General features: G+C 41.8%; 1 protein-coding gene and 1 pseudogene across 3 annotated transcripts in view; both read right to left on the bottom strand.

Moving 5' to 3' along the window:
• Window positions 1–15,763, bottom strand: part of SLC9A8 (solute carrier family 9 member A8) — an 80,667-nt gene that overhangs the window by 59,847 nt on the left and 5,057 nt on the right. For all 3 annotated transcript variants that reach the window (XR_001888372.1, XM_017888160.1, XM_017888161.1), the window contains exon 3: window positions 9,777–9,857. Coding sequence is in view for 2 of the 3 variants with exons in the window: in XM_017888160.1 (XP_017743649.1) it covers window positions 9,777–9,857 (81 nt within the window). In the remaining variant the exon portion in view is untranslated. The remainder of the gene's footprint in view (window positions 1–9,776; window positions 9,858–15,763) is intronic.
• On the bottom strand, window positions 1,539–3,828 carry LOC108539464 (putative oxidoreductase GLYR1 pseudogene; annotated as a pseudogene).

The raw sequence follows: 15,763 nt of genomic DNA, 5'->3' as shown, positions 1-15,763 counted from the left end.
TAATTATTCTATTGCCCAAGCCTGTGTCTTATTATTTATGATGTGCTAGGAAGTTTTGTCAAATACGATGTGATATTATTACTGTTGTTATTAAATAATCCTTTGTGCAGCATTAAATTGGCAAACTACTACTTTACCTCTTGAGATTGAGGTTCAAAGGCAGGTCAAATCAAACTACTCAACAGAGAAAATGAATGTATATCACACAAGTCATCACCAGATATTATACATATAGTATATATACAGTGTATATATAGAACATGTATATATATAGTGTGTGTGTGTGTGTGTATATATATATAGAGAGAGAGAGAGAAGCTAATATTACAAGGGTGCGCCACCACGCCCGGCTAATTTTTGTATTTTTAGTAGAGACGGGGTTTCACCACATTGGCCAAGCCAGTCTTGAACTCCCAACCTCAGGTGATCCGCCTGCCTCAGCCTCCCAAAGTGCTGGGATTATAGGCATGAGCCACTGCATCCAGCCAATATTTAAAAATATTCACAAAAATATAGAAATTGTAAAAGAGTGAGGTTAAAAATAAATAGAAACACAAGTTTTAACATTTTCCTTTGCTCCCAGTTGATCTTTGTGCATACACCTAATTAATGACACCCCTCAATTCATTCAGAGGATCAGGAGCAATTAATGATTATTTGTTGAGCTTCTTTCAGGATTTGTCACTTTGAATTACTTCTAATCCTCAAAAGAACATTGTAGGAAAGCTCAGAGAGTTTAAATAGCTTTTCTGAGAGCTTAGAGCCACCAAAGATGCTGGCCCGCTGGCTCGGGTGCATCCTACCACCTCATCATGCTAAAGACACAGGTGACTGCACTATTGCAGGCTGCCTACACTACTACAATGAACTGCCAATGCTCACTCGCTCACTCCCAGAGTGCACTGCAGGGCTACCATTATGACTGTAAAACATAAATATTCCTGGTCAGTAAGGTTACATGAAAAATGTTTCAAATGTATTAATTTTTTTTGTTACCAAGAAATGTTTTATTTTTCTTGCAGTAGTTTTGTTAATTGTGCAAAATCATGCTTTGTTTTTGCCATTTACACATCATCACACAATCCTGTTCTGAAAGACAAGTGTTCATTAAAACAAAGCAAAATAAAATTCACAACCCTATTACCTAGATTTGTCATTTAAAGGTTTAAAGGAAAAAAAAAGGGAGGTGCTTTCTTACAAGCTTTTTCACAAGTGTCACATTTTCTGCTTAAAAGGGAAGGATTGGCTGGGCACGGTGGCTCATACCTGTAATCCCAGCACTTTGGGAGGCCGAGGCAGGTGGATCACAAGGTCAGGAGTTCGAGACCAGCCTGGCCAACATGAGTGAAACCCCGTTTCTGCTAAAAATACAAAAATCAGCCGAGTGTGGTGGCATGTGCTTGTGGTCCCAGCTACTTGGGAGGCTGAGGTGGGAGAATCGCTTAGACCCAGAGGGGAAGGTTGCAGTGAGCTGAGACCACACCACTGCACTCCAGCCTGGGTGACACAGTGAGACTGTGTCTCCAAAAAAAGGGGAAGGATTTCAAAACAAAGGTGAAATAGCTTAACAAATATTTATAAAAAGGAACTTTACAGAATTGTCAACAATATTAAGACAACACTGACTAACCGGTTACACTACCACATCTTTCTCCACCCCCACCCTCAGAATGTGTCCTGCCAGGACTAGAACAGGCTTTGTGTTCAAACATAAATGTTTCAAAATCTCAGTGAAATGACCTGTGCTAAAAACCTGACAGGCATCTTCCCTGCCCTCACACCTCATCTTCTGCAATTCTCTAACCCAGGTTCTAAACTGTTAAAGGGTCAAAGCCGTGAGTGGGGAGAGGGGAGAGATCCTGCCCCAGTGTGGCTGTCTTACGATTATATATTCCACCATAAGTGCTGGCCTTCTGCAAATTATGATTTTGGAAAATCCAACCCAGGCAGAGGGATACGAAATTGACATCCCTTGGGTGACTTCCTGTTCTTATGCAACATCCTAAGCACCCTCTGGTCCCCTATCCAAGGAGAAATGCTAGGGCCTCGAGGATGTCCCAGACCCACCTCAGAGGGTCAGTCAGTTCATGTAGGTCAGGCCCAGTTCTCTTCCCCTCCGACAGACCCTGGGTCCGGAAAGCACCAAAGACCATGATGCTGCTGGAGTGAAGACACTCATTTCCGTATCAAGAGCTGAGCCTAAAAAATGCGCGTTGTTGGTCAGGCTGGGTCTGAGCCAAAAAAGGGACAGACAGACAGAAAGAAAGAGATTAGAGGGCTGGGGCAGGGGGTCCGACGGTTTAGTGTATGTAGGCTTGGGACACGGCGGACATATTGTTGAACTGGTCCAGTGCCTTGGCTCTTTTGTACACCTTGTTGGCTGCAGCTGCCACGGGAGTCAGATGGCTGACCGCATTGCCCAGTGCAATGGCTAAGCAGAGATCCTTCTGCATGTATTTCAGGTAGAAATCAGGCTTAAAGTTTCCTTGCAGGATATTTTGGCACTTCTGGTCTAGCAAGATGCTGGCCAACTGTCCCTGATTGAGGATGTCCAAGAGTGTCTGCTGGGACTGATCTGTCACCTGGGCCAGGGTCAGCACCTCAGTGATCATGCCCATGAAGCTCCCTTGGACCATGCTCATGATCAGCATCATCTTGGCTGCGTTGCCAACTTCACCTAGGAAAAAGGAGGTCTTCCCTATTGCCTGGATACAGCTGCTGCAGTCCTCATATAGGCCTCTGTCTCCAGCTGCTAAGATCACCAACATCCCCTGATTAGAAAGCTGCTGATTCCCTGAGATGGAGGCTTCTGGAAAGCGCCCCCGCTCCCTGACCTGGACGCAATCACCTGGGCCAGCTCAGTGGCTATGTCAGCGTCCACTGTTGACATGTCCACGTAGCACTTTCCAGGGTGGATCCCTTGCAGCATATCACTGGGGCCCAGCACCAGGTCCTTGGCCTTGGGATCCAACACATGGGCGAAAGTGGTGTCACAGGTTGAGAGGACTTCAGCAGGGGTTCTTCCCAAGCAGGCCCCCTCCTAGATGAACAAATCACATTTCTTGGCAGTGCGGTTCCAGTCACCGTGTGACCCATTTTTAGCAAGCTGGAGACGATGCCACTTCCCATGAGACCAGAGCCCCCAAATCCTATCTTTTTGTTGTGATGCTGCCATTCACAGCCCTGCTGTCAGCTGCCCGGATGGAGGTGGAACCAGTTTCCTCTTTACATATTTTCAACTTCTTTGTGATTGCCTGGTAACAGACAGAGATGGCTTCTGTTTGGCTTAGCAGGAAATGATGGAAATGAGGATCTGCATCTTTAACAGGCTCACTTCTGGTCGGCTCCATTTAAATGAGGCCATTGGTCCGGCCATCATCCACTTCAAGGTACTGGACTTCGGGATGGTGACATTCTTCTAATCCTTTGGTGGCTAACCCCACTTCTAGGGATTTTGCTCTTGGGTTCTTTTCAGAGGGGATTTGGAGCCTCTCTCTGAAGAGCCCGAAGACACCCTCTTTTTTCCTTCTCCCATGATCTTTTTCACTTTCCCTTCAGACAGGCTAAGTTTGCACTTCTTATCACCTGAGTTGGGCCTACTTCTCTCCTCACTGGAATTAAGCCGATTCTTGTCATCAGCAGAATTGTGGGATGACGTCTGATCTTTCCCTTTGGGCTCTCCTGAGAAACTCTTTGGCGGCATCCACTGCTTGCTGGAATCGTTTACCCTTGTTAATCTTTATCATTTCCTCTTTATGAGCATGATATGGGTTTAGCTGTTTCACTTTAATCCAGGCATGATCTTATGTTCCAAAAAAATTTCACAAAGAAGCATTTCTTTCCATGAGGTTCCCTTTTTTTTTTTTTGAGATGGACTCTCACTCTGTCTCCCAGGCTGGAGTGCAATGGCGCGATCTTGGCTCACCGCAAGCTCCACCTCCTGGGTTCATGCCATTCTCCTGCCTCAGCCTCCCGAGTAGCTGGGACTACGGGTGCCCGCCACCACGCACGGCTCATTTTTTGTATTTTTAGTAGAGATGGGGTTTCACCGTGTTAGCCAGGATGGTCTCAATTTACTGATCTCATGATCCGCCGACCTCAGCCTCCCAAAGTGCTGGGATTACAGGCGTGAGCCACTGCACCTGGCCCCATGAGGTTTCTTCAAGTCCTTCGGTGAATTAACGATCTTTCCTGGTGAAGGAAGATACCAGCCAAGTTTCCCCCACATCAAGTTGCTGAACAGCAAACTCACAGCCCCCATCTTACTACCCAACCATGCCCGACGCATGGGCCACCAAAAACATCCTCAAATGTATTAATAATCAGGTTACAAAATGTAGAATCCCAGCACAAGTTCTCTCTCTTAAAAAAAATATATATATATATATATATCTACACACGCATACACACCTATGTATTTGCACTGTGTTAAAAAGAAATAAATGCGGCCGGTTGCGGTGGCTCACGCCTGTAATCCCAGCCTTTGGGAGGCCAAGGCGGGTGGACCACAAGGTCAGGAGATTGAGACCACAGTGAAACCCCGTCTCTACTAAAAATATAAAAAATTAGCCAGGCGCCATGGCGGGCACCTGTAGTGCCAGCTACTCTGAAGGCTGAGGCAAGAGAATGGCATGAACCCGGGAGGTGGAGCTTGCAGTGAGCCGAGATCCCACCACTGCACTACAGCCTGGGCGACAGAACAAGACTCCATCTCAAAAAAAAAAAAAAAAAAAAAAAGAAAGAAATGCATACACGCGCGCACACACACGTCCATACTGTGTGCCACGCACTGTGCTAATGTATAAAATATGTTAATACATTAATACATTATTATTATTATTTATTTGAGACAGTCTCACTCAGTAACCCATGCTGGAGTGCAATGGCACAATCTTGGCTCGCTGCAACCTCTGTCTACTGGATTCAAGTGATTCTCCTACCTCAGCCTTCACTTTATTTTAGAGTGAGAAAAGGCCAGATTAGGGTTGTAAGTGGAGGGCTGGAAGTTTGACTTTCAGTTGCCAAAGTTTAGCCTTAATACTGCCGATCATTAGAAAAACTGTGATCTAACTTACAAACTAGATTTGATTGAATCATTGGGTAAATAGAATATACAAAAGTGCTCCTCTGTCACAACTTTTTAAACCATGTTTGTGCTATTTAATTCTATTCTATTCCTTCTTGTTTTTTACTAAAAGATTTTAAATTTTTTTGTTTTTTAAGGATAGTACTTTTGGCCAGTTACAGCTCTTTCAGAATTTGTCTAGCAGGCTTTCCAGTTTTGTTGGAAAGCCCCGTACCCCACCAAAAAAAAAATTGCTTTTTTTTGTGGATTTTTTTGAGACGGAGTTTCACTTTTGTTGCCCAGGCTGGAGTGCAATGGCATGATCTCAACTCACTGCAACCTCTGCCTCCCAGGTTCAAGTGATTCTCCTGCCTCAGCCTCCCGAGTAGCTGGGATTACAGGCACGCACCACCATGCCTGGCTAATCTTTGTTATTTTTAGTAGAGACAGGGTTTTGCCATGTTGGCCAGGCTGTTCCCAAACTCTTGACCTCAGGTGATCTGCCCACCTCGGCCTCCCAAAGTGCTGGGATTACAGTCATGAGCCACTGAACCCAGCCTCATTTTCATTCCTTACAAATTTTAACCTAAAATACATACATGAATCAGCATTATACAGCTAGTAAAAAAATAAATATGGGCCGGGCACAGTGGCTCATGCCTGTAATCCCAGCACTTTGGGAAGCCGAGGCAGGCGGATCACTTGAGGTTAGGAGTTCGAGACCAGCCTGGCCAACATGGTGAAACCCTGTCTCTACTAAAACTACAAAAATTAGCCGGGCATGGTGGCGTGTGCCTGTAATCCCAGATACTTGGGAGGCTGAGGCAGGAGAAGCGCTTGAATCCGGGGGCGGAGGTTGCAGTGTGCCGAGATCGCGCCATTGCACTCCAGCCTGGGTGACAGAACAAGACCCTGTCTGAAAAAAAAGATAAATAAATAAATAGGTGAACTCAACTAATACATGGAAAGAACACAAAAAAATGATATAAACTCAAATTAAACTATATAAAGTCATCTAATACATATGGACATGTCTACTCATGGACTGGAAGAGAATGAAACAAGATAAAAATAATTGTCAATAAACAGGATTTTTCTTTTTTCTATGTATAGTAGTTGTTTAACTGTGCAAAAGAAATTAGTTTTTAAAAGGCCCAAACCACAGAATTCCATAAAGTATAGAAAGTATCCTGAAAGCTTTGAACAAGGGCCAAGGAACTCTTTAGAACTTCAGGTTGATACTATATTTTTATAGAGAATGAAGTGGCCAGATAGACGCTCCTTTAAAAATACAGTAAAGTAGAAGTGCGGGACATGTGCTTTTGGAGTGCAGATGGTCCTTTTCTATACTGATAATTTCTTAGGAACGCTGAACACCTAACTATAAAGCAAAAGACCAATAATGTCTCGAAATGACTGCAAGCTACAAAGCAACTCTGGTAGAAGGGGAAAATTTATCCCTGAAAGAATGAAAACCCTAGTTTCTCTGGCAACTTCATCTAGATTCTTTTTTGGCACAAAAGTTGGAAATTCTTGAAATGGTAGATATCTCAATATTTTGTTAGACTTTGCTCCAGCTGGGGAAAAAAGTTTTCCTTCAATTTCTTTAGCTTTATGAAATGCAGAATTACTTTGATAGCTAAGTCAGCATTTGCAAATTCTAACCAAATGTCCTCTAATATAATTTTTAAAAAGTACTTTCTGGACCTCAGCACTCTCTCTGGAAGTGCTCTTGGGTTTCCAGTGACCTCAGTTAGCAAGTAAGTATTGAAGACAAGACTGCCTTTCCATCACTTCTCCCAAGACCTGGTTATGCAGGCTACAATTATTTCTGCAACATTGGTGAAGAAATGAACCTTGTAGATGGAGAACTCTGGCTGACTCCCAACACCATTCCACTCTACTCCCAATTCTGAGGTCACCAGGTGGTCAGAGTTCATCCTGCAACTTTTGGTGCCAGAAAGAAGAGGAGGTCCTCTCTTCCACTGCAGTTACTGCTTTAAGGGCTTACCACACCAAGAGCCTGTCTGAGAGCGGATCAGAGTACCACAGTGAGAGAGCCTGCCTGACAGTGAAGCCGGGGAAAAGTGATTCACTGCTGAGGCATGGAGAAGAACTGGGTCCGGGAGACCTGATTCAGCTGTCTCAAGCTAATACTACCTGTAGTTTTGCCAGTTATATGAGTCAAGAGGTGTGCGCCCCTACCCTCACCAATTTTTTTGTTTGTTTGTTTTGAGACGGAGTCTTGCTCTGTCACCCAGGCTGGAGCGTCCTGGCGTGACCAGGGCTCAGTGCAACTTCCACCACCTCCCGAACTCAAGTGGTTCTACTGCTTCAGCCTCCAGAGTAGCTGGGATTACAAGCACCTGCCACCATGCCCAGCTAATTTTTCTATTTTTAGTGGAGACGGGGGGTTCACCATGTTGGCCAGGCTGGTCTCAAACTCCTGGCCTCAGGCGATCCATCCACCTCGGCCTCCCAAAATGCTGGGATTACAGGTGTGAGCCACTGTGCCTGACCAATTTCTTTTGAATTGGGTTTTGTCCCTTGAATGAAAAGAGTTCTATGTTAGTTAAGATGCTTTTAGTTGCAAGTAAAAGAATCTAGACTAAAAATGGCTTCAACAATAGATGTTGGTTTTGATTTTTTTCTTTATTCTAAGTCAACAACAGCTAATAGATGTTTATTGTCTCATATAAAAGGTAGCACTAAGATAGGAAGTTTCAGGGCTATCAACTCAACAAAGCAACAATGCTATCAATAATCTGGGATTCCCATCTGTCCCGTTGGCAATCCTTAGCACTCTGGCTTTTGTGTTTGAGCCACAGTAGTTGCAAGATGGCTACCAGTCCACTAGGCATCATACCCTCATTCAGCAGCATCAAAGAAATGAAGGGGAAATTTCTCATTACTATCGGAGAGGAAAACATTTTTCATCCAGTACCCACTACGTCATCACACTTCACCTTGGTGTCACTTGCCAGAAATGGGTTTCACACTGCCTTGCCACCTCCACCCCTCTCAACCAATCATTGGCAAAGAAGAGTGAAATTAACATGATGGCAAAGACCAATTCTGACTTGGAGGGGCCCATCTTCCTCGAGCACTGTGGCAAGATACCTGATCAAAATTGGGGTTCTATTTTCAAGGAAGAAGGGGGAAATGACTCTTTGGTAAGCAACAATGTCTGCTCTAAGTCCTAATAGAAGCACTGGTGTTCAGCAAGCTGCTACCCAAACATTCAAGAAACATGAGGAGCTTGAAATTCTAAACCAAATTATAAGAATTATCATTTTAATTTTCATGTATATAATATCTAAATACACACCAACTATAATTTTCATAGCAAATTTCCTTAAGAAGCTGTAAAACTGACCACACAACTGTAAATTCCTTGGAGTAGTTCTTAAAGCCTTTACCGAATGTCCCAGAATGATGGGTATTAGTCACAGAGGTTCTTTTCAATATGCTTAATAGCAGAAAGGAATGTTAATGAGCAAGCCTCCTATTCTTGGAGCTCTAGGACTATCTTATTAGCTAAGGCTGTTAGAATCTACCAAGATATATTGCTAAAAAGCATGCTAAAAAGAGAACACGAACTTTCTGAGTAAAACTGGTTTCCAAACCTGTACTGAAGGTCAACACAATCCAGTGGTGCTCATTCCTTAAACTATGGCATCACCTGGAGCTCATACAGCATCAATGAGATGACAATGTGAAGCCTCACAAGCCGGGATCTGGCACTTAGTACTGAAGTCCAGCGAAAATACAGGAGAGTCTGAACCAGGGCAGTAGGACTGCTGGGGTGATGGGAGGATGGGGAGGCTAGCGAACAGAGTCTGAACAATCATTTCCAAAGCTAACCTTAACAATAACTATCTTGTGAAAGAATTACTACTCCACTAAAGATCTACCAGGCAATCAAAGTTAACTTCTAAACATCAGCAGTGATCAGGAAAAATTAAATACCATCAGTAGGCAAGTGGAAACTAGTAAAAGTGACTACAATATAATAAACTGATAAAAAGCTTTGGCTGACCTAAGACTTTATTTACTGTGCCTTACATGTCTCCACCCCATTTCAGCCTTGATCTTACACTTACTGAAATTCCCTGCCTTCTTCCTTCACTAACCACTTCAATGAACTTGTGTGTGCATTCACACCTGTTATTATACAGGTTCATTCACTGCAACTAGATCTCAACAGTTAATTGGCACAGGAAACAAAACAGAAACGTAAGTGGGATAGAGTGGAATGTTCTCTGAAGACTTTAGATCTGACTCTGGCATTAAGTGAGCCATTGAAGGTTCCTCCTAAACTGTAAAGTCAGAGTCCCTTCTGTCTATAAAATTGAATGATTCTATGAAGTGTCATTACTGAGTTGGATGTCAGCCTAGCCCAGTAGTAGAGGTCAATGTTCCCCAAGGGTAGTTCTACCAGAAGTAAAAGGCTAAGAAAGGGCCTTTGAGCTGTACAGAGCTGTATGGCCTTTGGGCTTCTACATGACCTTTAGGAGGTCACTACCCTTCTTGAGACCCAGTGTCCTCATCTGTAAAATGGGATCATAACACCCTGAGGGCAGGTTGCAGCGAGGATTAAATGAGATCAGGGATGTGATGCATCTCTTGTGGTTCCTGGCACTAAAGAGGCACTCAGAAAATTGTAGTTACTGTTACTGCTTTCATTATGGAATCACCAATACATACTTACCTAAAGAAACAACAGCAACACTCTCTGGCAAGAAATGTAATCTGTATCGGATCAGTAGATGCACCAATATGATGCAGATAGCTGTAGAAAAAAAAAAATAAGACATTGTTTTAAAAAAAAACACCCAATTTTGAATGATAAACACCAAGTTCCAGTCAGTGGTTATTTCTGGGGGGTCCTCACAGAAATGGACAAGTGGAATAACACAGTGAACTTCAGCTGTGCTTTTCATGTCTCATTTCTTAAACTGGAGGTACATTTACAATGTTTATTATATTTTCTCTATACTTCTTTGTCTGCCTGAACTAGTTTGTTTTCCAGTAGTTATTGGAAGAGGAACAGAAATTTACTTTTTTTGAGACAGAGTCTCACTGTGTCACCCAGGCTGGAGTGCAGTGGTATGATCTAGGCTCACTGCAGTCTCAACTTCCCGGGCTCAGGTGATTCTCCCATCTCAGCCTCCCAAGTAGCTGGGACTACAGGCGCATGCCACCACACCCAGCTAACTTTTTTTGTATTTTTAGTAGAGACAGGGTTTCGTCACATTGCACAGGCTGGTCTCCAACTCTTGGGCTCAAGCAATCCACCCTCCCAAAGTGCTGGGATTACAGGTGTGAGCCACAGTGCCCAGCCAGAAATCTATTTTTTTACACAAGCTATTAAACCTTATATAATCATTTAAAATTATTCAAATTTTTCTGATTCTGAGAAATGGTCTTCAACTTTTTGGAAGTGATTATCAACTAGAACACTCTATTTGGTGAAGAGGAAGTCAATGAAATCAATCACGTTTACATAAATGTAACTACAACAGATTGCACTGACACAAATTATTTTGCCACCATGTGACTGGCTCTTAACATGGAGGGAAGTGAGGGTTTTACAAACAGGAAAAAGTAAACACTTTGGTTTGGTGACAAGAACATCAGAGATCTGAATATGGAACACTCCTGCCCCCCGGCTGGGTGCAGCTGTGTCCTGCCATTCTCATTGGCTGAGGGCTTCCCATGAGCCATGAACTAGGCTGAACACCCCAAATACTCTCTCATTTAATCCTCCAACTCCCCTCTGAACTAGCTGTCATTACCACTATCTTCTCTGATTACAGATCAGAAAACTGAGGCTTCAAGACATCACAGCACCTGTCACACCACTGGTAGGTGCTGCAGTATTGAGTCAGATTCCAAATCTGTTGCTCTTAACCACAGTGCACCCCACCACCTCCCTCCTGGCTGGATGCCTTCACTCCTCAACCTCCAAAATAGAATAATGTCTAACTTTCCTCACAGGTGTTGTCATGAAAGAAAATAAGAAGATGCAAAATAAAATGTTTTGAAAGGGATATTTCTGCCCCCCACCCAAAAAAATAGGGTATTTCACAAAAATTATTCCTGAATGTAATTTTCTAATCCAAATGTTAGTGTGCATGTCTCTTTCTTTTATTGGGCACCTAGATAGTATACCAGCTCAACCACAGTATTTATTAACAGGACTAAAATTAATTTTGTTATTTTTTTCAAGGAAATGTTTAAACAATCCACATGGCTGTTAACTGGTCACACTCAGAGGCTGCACTGACAAATGAGGTTTCTTTAATCCCACCAAAAAGCACCAGGTGGCCAGAGTGTTGTAAATGTAGACATTTTGTCCTCTTTTCATTCTGCGCTTTAAACTATCAATCTGTGGTGTTATTTTTATATAAATATTTAACCTAGTTAGAAATCCTACATTAAATACTAAGGGCAAGAAAAAAGTTCCAGTGCATAAACATAACATGAGACTAAGGAACATGCTCAGTGTCTAGACAAAACAAAAAAAGGCAAATAAGCACATAAGTGGATAGAAAATAGACCAAGAGAGTTGAACCAGTTTCTGCTCTTCCTTTGTACCAAGCTAGATTTTTAAAAATTTAAGTTATTCTCATACACAGATCAAACAACTCTTTGCAGCTTTAAGAGCAAAGGGGGAAACTGTCTACTACAGAAAGAGCTAAATATAAGGTTCATCAATGCCAAGTAATAGCTTTCAGCCATTAAAAAGAATAAAGTCAGAAAAGACAATCCATAGAAGGGGAGAAAATATTTGCAAATCATATATCTCACAAGCGTGTAGTATCCACAATATATAAAGAACTCTTAAACTCAACAGCCAAGAGACAAACACCACAGCTTTTTTTTTTTTTTTTTTTTTTTTTGAGACAGAGTCTTGCTCTGTCGCCCAGGCTTGAGTGCAGTGGCACGATCTCGACTCACTGCAATCTCCGCCTCCCGGGTACATGCCATTCTCCCGCCTCAGCCTCCAGAGTAGCTGGGACTACAGGCACCTGCCACCATGCCTGGCTAATTTTTTGTATTTTTTAGTAGAAACGGGGTTTCACCGTATTAGCCAGGATGGTCTTGATCTTCTGACCTTGTGATCTGCCCGCTTCGGCCTCCCAAAGTGCTGGGATTACAGGTGTGAGCCACCAGGCCCGGCCAAACACCACAGCTTTTAAATGAGCATAGGACATGCATAGACAAAAGATGCTCAACATCAATAGTCACTAGGGAAACTAAAATAAAAATACAATGATTCACTGGAAAGACATGCAAGATTTTAAAAAAAATACAGTGAGGGCCCGGTGCAGTGGCTCACACCTGTAATCCCAGCACTTTGGGAGGCCAAGGCAAGCAGATCACCTGAGGTCAGGAGTTCAAGACCAGCCTGGCCAACATGGTGAAATCCCATCTCTACTAAAAACACAAAAATTAGCAGGGTGCGGTAGTGCACACCTATAATCCCAGCTACATGGGAGGCTGAGATATGAGAATCACTTGAACCCAGGAGGCAGAGGCTGCAGTGAGCCAAGATCATGCCACTGCACTCTAGCCTGGGAGACAGAGCAAGACTCCATCTCAAAAACAAACAAACAAAAAAAAACAATTTCATATCCACTAGGATAGCTATACTTTTTTTTCCTTCCCCTGAGACAGAGTCTTGCTCTGTCACCCAGGCTGGAGTGCAGTGGTGCGATCTCAGCTCACTGCAACCTCCACCTCCCAGATTCAAATGATTCTAGTGCCTCAGCCTCCCAAATAGCTAGGATTACAGGTGTATGCCACCATGTCCACGCCCACCTAATTTTTTTGTATTTTTAGTAGAGACAGGGTTTCGCCATATTGCCAGGCGGGTCTCGAACTCCTGACCTCAAGTGATCTGCCCACCTCAGCCTCCCAAAGTGCTGAGACTGCAGGTATGAGCCACCACACCCAGTCTATCATTTTTTTTAAACCAGAAAATAAGTGTTGGCAAGAACATGGAGAAATTGTGACCCTTGTAAAATGGTGCAGCCCCTGTGGAAAACATTTGCTAGTTTCTGAGAAAGTTAAACACAGAGTAACCATTTGACTGCAATTCCACTTGTAGGTATATATCCAAAAGAAATAAAAACATTTATCCACACAAAAGCCTGTACAGAAATGTTCACTGCAGAAGTATTCACAATAGCCCAAAGGTAGAAACAATCCAAATGTTCACTGATGAATGAATAAACATCATGTGGTATATCCATACAGTGCAATATTACTCAGCCATAAAAAAGAATGCAATTCTAACATACGCTATAACATGAATCTTGAAAATAGTATGCTAAGTAATAGAAACCAGACACAAAAGGCCACATATCATATGGTTTCATTTATATGAAGTATTCTAAATATGTAAATTCCTAGAGACAGAAAGCAGAATAGTGGTTGCCAAGGACTAGAAGAGGGAGGGATGGGAAAGGACTACTTTTAATGGTTTTCTTTTGGGGTGAAGAAAATGTTCTGAAACTAGATAGTAGTGATGGCTGCACAACATTGTGAATGTACTAGATGCTGCTGAACTGTACATTTTAAAGTGTTCAAAATTGTAAATGTATGTTATGTGCATTTTACTACAAAAAAAAAAGAATGAGGTAGACAGAAAAAACACAAACACAATGATCTCCAAGACATTCTGTGAGATGAAAAGGCAAGTTACAAGACCCCACTTATGTCAAAACAAATTCGCAACTCCAAATGTATTATTTGTGTTTGTGTATGTGCTTACGAATATACATCTGTATACACAAAAAAAAAGCACATGTTTTCAAGTACACCTGGAAAAAAACCGAGCAAGAAAGGGCAAAACTGTGTGGTATGGAGGGTGTGCTTCCAATTTTTCATGCCTGGAGTAATGACTATGGAAAATATATAAAAACACATATCAATTATAATAACTCCATTAAGTTTCGACGCCCATAAAATGTATGTGTCAAATAATGTTAATTATTAATCTAGTGTAAGTAAATAACAATGATTCCCCATTTTTTCTTGTGGAGTCAAAGATCAACAAGGGTTAAAGGCAAGTCGACTGATTTCAAGCTTCTAAAAGTCAAAAGTAACTACAGAGTTTTGTCATCCCTTCTCAACAAAGAGGAACACACTGTAATCCTGTGATGTGCTTAGAGGACACAAAAGTTACCATTTCATTTGAATTAACTAAAAGAGTAACCAAATGTGGCAAATAAATTCCAGGTCAGGAGTTCTGAGGTCTAGAATAAACTATAGGCTAATTTACTTTAATTCATTTGAGTTCATTTATTCATGAATTAGCAAGTTACCTAATAACAGTAATTTTTAAAAACATTATCAGATTTACATTGTTTGAACTGGGTGTGGTGGCTCACACCTATAATCCTAGCACTTTGGGAGGCTAAGGCAGGTGGATCATCTGAGGTCAGGAGTTCAAGACCAGCCTGGCCAACATGGCGAAACACCATCTCTACTAAAAATACAAAAATCAGCTGGGTATGGTTGCGGGCACTTGTAACCACAGCTACTTGGGAGCCTGAGGCAGGAAAATCAATTGAACCCGGGAGGCGGAAGTTGCAGTGAGGTGAGATCTCACCACTGTACTCCAGCTTGGGCAACAGAATGAGATTCCATCTTGAAAAAAAAAAGATTTTCAATGTTTGGCTATCTAATCAGAAATAAATAATAATATGCAACAGGGAAACAATGCCTTCGAAATTACTTAAAAAGAAAGCATCATTTTATTCTGCTAATACACGCTGACCTCCATATAAGCAGAGAGAGTAACTCATAAACTATCAAGAATCTGATTAGGTGAAAATGAAACCCACCTAACATTGGTGTGACTCTAGAGTCTAGGTTTATAATCCGTTTGGAGAGGACAATCCAAGAGAAATATACAGGACTATTAAATACAGTTCAGCCTTTCTGGCCCCAAAGATGTATTAACACTGGGCAGGATTTTGCCTGGTATAAAAGGTACATTATAGAAACCTGTTTTGTGGTCTTTTGTACAGCTAATCTTAAATGCTCCACACCCTGGAAGTTACTTTAAAAGTCCTATTATACTTTTAAATTTCCCTTAAAAAAAAAAAGTGACTACAAAAATTGGTTTTTTTTTTTTCCAGGCCCGCCTTTTATATTGTCTAACATATCAAATTGACAGCAGTGTAAATAGACTAATAATACTCCTCAATCCTGAAGGAAGACTTCAGCTACTAAAGATTTCTTAATCACGAAAAGAAATGCTTTTCATCTTTGTCTTCGACTACTATCACAAAAGAAAAAAGAAAACAAAAAAGAGTCCTTCATTGTTGAAGTAATCCCCTAGAAATAGAATTCAACTACATTTACAGGGTAAAAAATTACCAGGGTGTATCAAATCTATACGAGACATTGTATACTTCTGGTCTGTGTACCTTTTCAGTATGGGTTTAAAAGTTTCTGAAACTATGACAGACAAGGATGAGTCCTAGGATTTCAAATAAAAAGACTATATTATTAAAATCTTTTATTTTTTATAGAGACAGAATCTCACTACGTTGCCCAGGCTGGTCTCAAACTGCTGGCCTCAAGTGTATTATTAAAATTTTTGACCACTTACCAGAGATAAATGTAAGAGAAGTTATACTTTTTCTTCAAAAACAGTCCTAATACACATCAGAGAAATAA

Source organism: Rhinopithecus bieti, unplaced genomic scaffold (genome assembly GCF_001698545.2).
Source record: "Rhinopithecus bieti isolate Rb0 unplaced genomic scaffold, ASM169854v2 scaffold_15834, whole genome shotgun sequence".
NCBI classification, from domain to species: Eukaryota; Metazoa; Chordata; class Mammalia; order Primates; family Cercopithecidae; genus Rhinopithecus; species Rhinopithecus bieti.
This window is presented reverse-complemented; position numbering and strand designations above follow the sequence as displayed.